The sequence below is a fragment of the Onychostruthus taczanowskii genome, unplaced genomic scaffold, assembly GCF_017590055.1.
Source record: "Onychostruthus taczanowskii isolate IOZ18803 unplaced genomic scaffold, ASM1759005v1 scaffold9, whole genome shotgun sequence".
Lineage (NCBI taxonomy): Eukaryota > Metazoa > Chordata > Aves > Passeriformes > Passeridae > Onychostruthus > Onychostruthus taczanowskii.
In genome coordinates this window covers 15084338-15090365 of record NW_024506993.1, presented here as the reverse complement: position 1 = coordinate 15090365, position 6028 = coordinate 15084338, and the positions used below count along the sequence as shown (strand labels likewise).

General features: G+C 60.2%; 1 protein-coding gene across 2 annotated transcripts in view; it reads right to left on the bottom strand.

Moving 5' to 3' along the window:
- Positions 1 to 2008: 2008 nt before the first annotated feature.
- Positions 2009 to 6028, bottom strand: part of STAB1 (stabilin 1) — a 51733-nt gene continuing 47713 nt past the window's right edge. The window contains exons 60-69 of one of the 2 annotated variants that reach the window (XM_041425752.1): positions 5411 to 5555; positions 4868 to 5001; positions 4384 to 4549; positions 4065 to 4171; positions 3733 to 3852; positions 3203 to 3355; positions 2963 to 3082; positions 2620 to 2766; positions 2194 to 2352; positions 2009 to 2113 (exon numbers count right to left, since the gene is read on the bottom strand). In XM_041425752.1, the coding sequence (XP_041281686.1) occupies positions 2063 to 2113; positions 2194 to 2352; positions 2620 to 2766; positions 2963 to 3082; positions 3203 to 3355; positions 3733 to 3852; positions 4065 to 4171; positions 4384 to 4549; positions 4868 to 5001; positions 5411 to 5555 (1302 nt within the window). In that variant the 3' untranslated portion in view covers positions 2009 to 2062. Of the gene's footprint in view, positions 2114 to 2193; positions 2353 to 2619; positions 2767 to 2962; positions 3111 to 3202; positions 3356 to 3732; positions 3853 to 4064; positions 4172 to 4383; positions 4550 to 4867; positions 5002 to 5410; positions 5556 to 6028 lie in introns of those variants that run through there. The other variant, XR_005954211.1, reaches the window with a different exon arrangement.

Here is a 6028-nt window from a genome sequence, read left to right as displayed (position 1 = left end):
CACGTGGCTCAGGCACAGAGCTCCCCTCTCCAGTGCTTGGTGGCAACAACCCACGGCAGGTGTGACAAGGTGTGTCAGGTCTGTAGCTGCCCCCATAGCCTGGGACTGCAGCGTGAGTGACTGCAGATGGACAGGGAGGGTCAGGGCTGCCAGCTGGGCAACCACTCACGCCATCAGTGAGTGCATCACATGCCAAAGCAGCAGCAGCGTTACCTGTCCAGCAGCCCTCAGCCCCATCCTGCTCCCCACCAGACTGGTCTGTGCAGCTGGGGGGACTCGGCTGGGTCACTGGGCAGGATGTGCAAGCCTTGGGTGTGGGAGTAGGTCACAGGGTCTCAAAGTTACTGTCTGAGGACATGGCTGCTTTTTGAGAAAGGTCAAGGCTGTGCACTGTTGGTATTTTGGAGTTTGGTGCCATGTGACATCAATACTTTGGCAATTGATGTGGTGCGGTCTGCTGTGAGCTGCAGAGGGATGTGTTCAGCCCTTCAGGGAAGGTGCAGGGCTGGCAGCAGAGGTGGTGACCTTCATCTGTGTTCACTGAGATGTGGCCTAAGGTGGCTGGAGGGGCACATGAGGATGTTTGGGGAGGGGGTAGTAGTGCTGTGGGGAGCATGGCCAGACAAAGCCCTGTGGTGCCTCCTCAGCAGGAGGAAGAGCAAAGAGATGCTAATAGTGATGCCAGAGTCTATAGGATGGGACAAGGGTGACAGTCAGGAGGCCCAGGAAGGTGAGAGCTGGTTTAGGATGTGAGGTGCAGAGAGTGGGCTCTGCACCTGGCTCAGGGCCTTGCTGGTCCTGTACAGGCTTCAGATTGTCCCAGGGCCACACAGGGAGCTGGGGAGGGGTAGAGGGCAGGTGAGGTGGAAAGAGGGTGTTGGAAGTTTGTGCCACTGTGATACTGGCCCTCAGAGCCAGGAGCTCATGCCCTCAGAAAGCTGGATGGTGTGTGGGAAGTGATGACTATAGGATGAAGGGGCAGGAATACTCATTGCCTTGGTCCTCCTTCTCCTCCCCTCACTGCTGCAGTTTGCAGACAGCAAAAGGGTGATAGTGCCAGCTTGCTCAGGAGCAGTCAGTGTGACAGGGAGGAGAGAGGGGACAGAGAAAGGAGGGCCTGGCAGTGAGCAGGCACAGAGGAGGTGAATGAGTGACTGCAGAATGGGTAAGGGAGCTGGGCACCAGGGGTGTGTGAGCACTGGGCCGTGGTGATGGCTGTAGGGGCTGTGCCTGTCAGTGTGGGGGCAGCTGAGGAAGAGGAACCAGAGCGCTGTGGAGGACCCTGTGCCAGGACCTGTGACTCAGAGAAAGGTGCTGCGTGTGTCAGCAACCCTCAGAGAGTCACACACACACACTCTTCTCCTACCTGTTCCTCCCCAGTGCTGTGCCAGGCTGGCCTGTCAGTCTGTCACTTGTGTGTCACTGCCTTGTCTTTGTGCCATGTGCCAGCCTGTCGCACACTTTCAAGATGCCTTGTGCTCAACTCAGTGGCTTGGACAATTTGTTAACGTGGCTGCTCTAATCAAACACCTGCTGTAGGTGCATGTGGCACTTGTCTTTGTGCTGTGTGTAGTGTGTAGCTCAATAAACGTCTGCAGCATGTGTAACTAACTGACTAACCCGCTCACTGCGCTCCGCGGGGCACGACCAAGGGCAGCCTGGGCTGAAGAGCGAGGCTGGGCCGTTCGGCACGGAGCGTCACACGGAACGGAAACGGTGTTTGGGGTGGTGACTGACGAGACTCGTACCTGAGCACGGGGCACTGGGAGGGCACAGCAGCGAGGCCCGCGGGCCCGGGGGATGCTGCCCGTGAACACGGAGGGCCGTACGTCCCTGGGAGCGGCTGAACTGGGCTCTGGGTGCTGGAGGCTTGGGCAGGCACCACCTCCTACGGGGCCATGACAGGCGTGGGTGGGGGCACGAGGGGCTGGAGCTCCCACCTGCTGGGGGCGGCCGGTACCGGCGGGGCGGGCGGTGGGAGGCCCGGCGGCGAGGCAGGAGCGGCACAGCCGGTGGCGCTGAGCTGTTTATTTCCCCGCGGTCCGCTCGGGGCCGCGCGGGGTCACTGCGGGAACCCGAGGGGGTCGGTGCCGGTGTCCGCCAGGGGCGGCTCCTGCGGGGCAGAGAGCGCGGCGTCAGCGCGGGGCGGGGCGGAGGGAGCGGGGGCGGGGCTCGGGGCGGGGCGTGGCTCACGTGCAGCGGTTCGTAGTCGGGGGCGTGGCCGCCGTAGAGCGGGTTGGGGATGGCCACGAGCGGGCGCTGCGGGCGGGGCCTGGCGGTGCGCGGGCCCGCGCGCTCCGGTCGGGGCTGCGCCTCATCATCCTCCTGCTCCTCGTCCCCGCGGAGATCGGCCTGCAGCGGGAGCGGCGGGTGGGCGGCGCTGCGGCACCGGCCCGGGGCTCCGGGCACGGGGGGAAGCCCCGCCCACCCCCTGCCCGTTGTCGCCCACGGGCTCCCCCTGGCGGTTCGCCCTCTCACGCGCAGCCACCCGCACCCGGCACCGGGACCCCGCACCCGGCACCGGGACCCCGCACCCCGCACCTGCCCCGGCCGATCCGCCCGACCCCCCGGCTCCATCCACCGCCCTCATCCCCCGACCCGCTCCCAGCTCTCCCGTACCTGATAGTACCCGAACTGCCCCAGCTGCCGCCGCCTCCTCACGCAGTAGTAGGCGACGCCGGCACCGGCAGCCAGCGCCAGCGCGAAGCCCAGCGCTGACAACGTCCCCGTGGCCACGGAGCCCGGCCCCTGCGCCGCACCGTTCACCTGTGCCGAAACAGCGGCCCCCTCACGGCTCAGCCATGGCACCGCCCGGACTGCTGCTCCGCAGTGGGGCCCTGGGCAGCCCTCCCAAAATGAGCCGTGCCAGAGAGCAGAGGACAAGGCCAGTTCTTGGGGTGACTCTGTCACATCATCCCCAGCCCCAGGCCTGACGCCAGCCCTGTTCAGGCCCCAGACTCACCTGGCCAACGTGCACAAGGGGCGGTGGGATCCTCAGTGGCTCTGCTATCACGTGAATGATGCCATTGAAAGCTATGATGTCCCACTCCACAATCATCGTGTCATTGATCCCCTTGGCGTCCTACAGCACAGGACACAGATGATGTCACCTGCCCAGAAAGGCTCCCCATCATTCCCTGTCTCAAAAGAGATGTGGTGACAACTTGTGCTGTTTTTTGTCCTCTGCCAAGGCTAAACCTACTGAGTGCTTTGAACTGTTGCTTGCTGGGAGGTCTGATACATGGAGGTCGTATCCTGACTGGGACGGGATGATGGTGCCCGTTGTGAGGTTGAAGCTGAAGAGGATGACATTGCTGGATGACACGTGGAGCTTCAGTTCTTCTCCTGTCAGTGTCTGAATAAGCACCAGTGCACAGGGGTGAGAAATGGATCAGCTGGTCTCTCCCTTTCCCTGCTACTGTGCAGCCCCCAGCCAAGCTCAGGCTCTCTCCATGGCCACAGACAGCTCCATTCACAGACAGCACAGCACAGAGTGTGCAGAGCAGAGGGGATCTGCCACCCTTAGGATTGTCAAAACTCAGCTGTAGAAGGCTCTGAGCATCCTGACCTAAATGGCTTTTCTGAGGAAATGGTTGGACTGGAGACCTCCAATCACTGGTCCTCTCTGACCCACATTCCTCCCCCTTCCCCAGGCTATTTCACACTGTCATGCCAGCTTTGGTGACACCTGCTCACCTCCGGGGCTCTGATACTTCATCCCTGCTTGCTTACCTCATTGTCTGCAAAGCCAGAATTCAGAGGGGCAAAGAGAGTTTTAGGAGCAGAGATATCAGACAAATACATGAAAAAATCCAGTCCTTCTTCTGTGTCATTGGCAAAATTGAGCAACATCTGGAAGACACGGGAGATCTTCCCCATCAGCACATTGCTGACAGCACAATGCCATCCCCTTCCCCAGCCCAGGAACACCCCAGCCCTGGAAAGAAACCCCCTCTGTAGCCTCTACCCTGCAGAAATACCAAACCCCAGCTCCTCCCTGTCCCAGCTGATCCCTCCCTCTGTCTGCCTTGCTGCTCCTGCAGCACCAGGAGAGCGTCGCTTACGGAATAGAAGGTGGAGAAGCGGTCCTGGTCTGCGAGCACATCGGGCAGCTTCCCACTGCACCAGTACCCATCTCCCACAAACCCATCACGGCAGCTGCAGGTCACATCTGCAAAGGAACACCAGGCTGTGATTGGACTCACCAGTCCTGGCTGCACCAAGCACCTTTGGATTTCTGGATATTCTCATCACGTTCCCTCTGGACATGGGCATGGGGAGAGGGGTGTGCCTGCCTGCCCTCAGGCTCCAAGGCAGTTCTCTGCCTGCTGCCCTGACACAGCCCTTGTGCCCAGCAGCACTGTCCCCAGGGAAAGTCCTCACCCTTCTCCCGGTAGCAGAACGCATCCCAGGTCTCGCTCAGGTTGCTTCGGGAGCCGTAGTCCACAATGCCCACACGGCTGGACCCACAGCTGGGGTTGGGGTAGGCTGTGGGGTATCCAGCTGTGCCATTGTCCAGCCAACCCACCAAGCACAGATGGAATCCCATCTAGAAGAGGAAAATCAATGATTAGATTAAAAATAGCTCTGTCCCAGGTTTTCTGCCCCAATGAACATTCCCATTGTGCCTCACCCACCATACCCCCAACACCCAAAGTGCTGGGCATGGTCACAAGTCCCATCCCAGTGTGCCTGGCAAGACCCACCAGCCCTCCTGTTTCATGGATATAGATGGAGCAAACAGGGCCTGGCTGAGGGGTTGAGAGGTCTCCCACCCACCCACATGTCACCCCTGGGCTGGCCCAGGCCCTGGGAGATGCATGGCCTGTCCCAGCCCCACAGGGGACAGAGCCACCTCTTCCCTGACCTGCTGCGCTGCTGCCAGCTGCTGGAATGTGGCCAGGGAAGCGCCTTCTGCAGCACAGGCTGCCTGAGCCTGCTCGTAGGTGAAGTCGTACTTTTTTCGAGGTGACTGCAGGTGAAACACACCCATGGTCTTATCTGCAAAATACCCAGGAGCAATTAGTACAGGACACACTGAGCCACCTCCCTGGGCAGCCACGTGGGTCCCTGTGTGACCGTGGGCAGCACTGCTGAGGAGGGTGGGATGTGGACAAAGCACAAGTGAGGGAGAGGTTTCCTCTGAGCTTCTAGCCTTCCACATGGGAGCCACTGCCACCAGAGGCCATGTCACATGGGGCAGACAAGGATGGCTCACCCTTCCCATATGACACATAGGGAAAAGGAAAATGTGACAACTATGCCAAGTTACAGAGATGAGTCCCTGCCCTCTTGGTCATCCCACCCTGCAGCTCTCCTGAGGGGAGCTCCAGGCCAAAGGTGAAGGATGAAGGAATGTGGCCTCTCCATGGAACACCATTGCTGGCCCTGCAGGGTTGAGCACGCTCACCATGGAAGTGCAGGTCAGTGCAGATGGCCTCCTGATGGCACTGCCCGTTGTCTTCCAGGCACCGGTCCGTGGGGGGCACGACCTCTTCCAGGCACTGGATCCCATCCCCGACGTAGCCCTGCTTGCACTCGCAGCGCCGCTCGTTCTGCAGCACAAGGGAAGGGTGGCAATTGTGTGAGTGCAAACACACAGATGCCAGCAGGGGATCCTTGCATCCCTGTGGAGATGGGGATGAGCCTTCAGAATGCCTCTACACCCTGCTGAGGCTGTGACAGAGCTGTCAAAGACCACACAGCTTGTCCTATGCCCACACGCAGGCAATGTCACATCGAGTCCTTGGCACATGCTGTTTGTTTGAGCTGAGCTTTAAGCTATGTGGCTCCTGACTCTTGCACTACACCATGCTCCCAGTCCCATCTTCTGGCCTGTGGTGATCAGCTTTGTTTTTTCTGCAAAAATGGCCAGCATTGTCCTTGAAGGACTATCCAGGAGCACCCAAACCAGCCCAGGAATGACACAACTGACACAGCTTTTGCTTCTTAGACAGAGGAGTGAAGGAAAACGGCCTCGGCATAACATCCCCAGAGCTGTCACAGCAGCACAGCCCCTGCCTGGCGG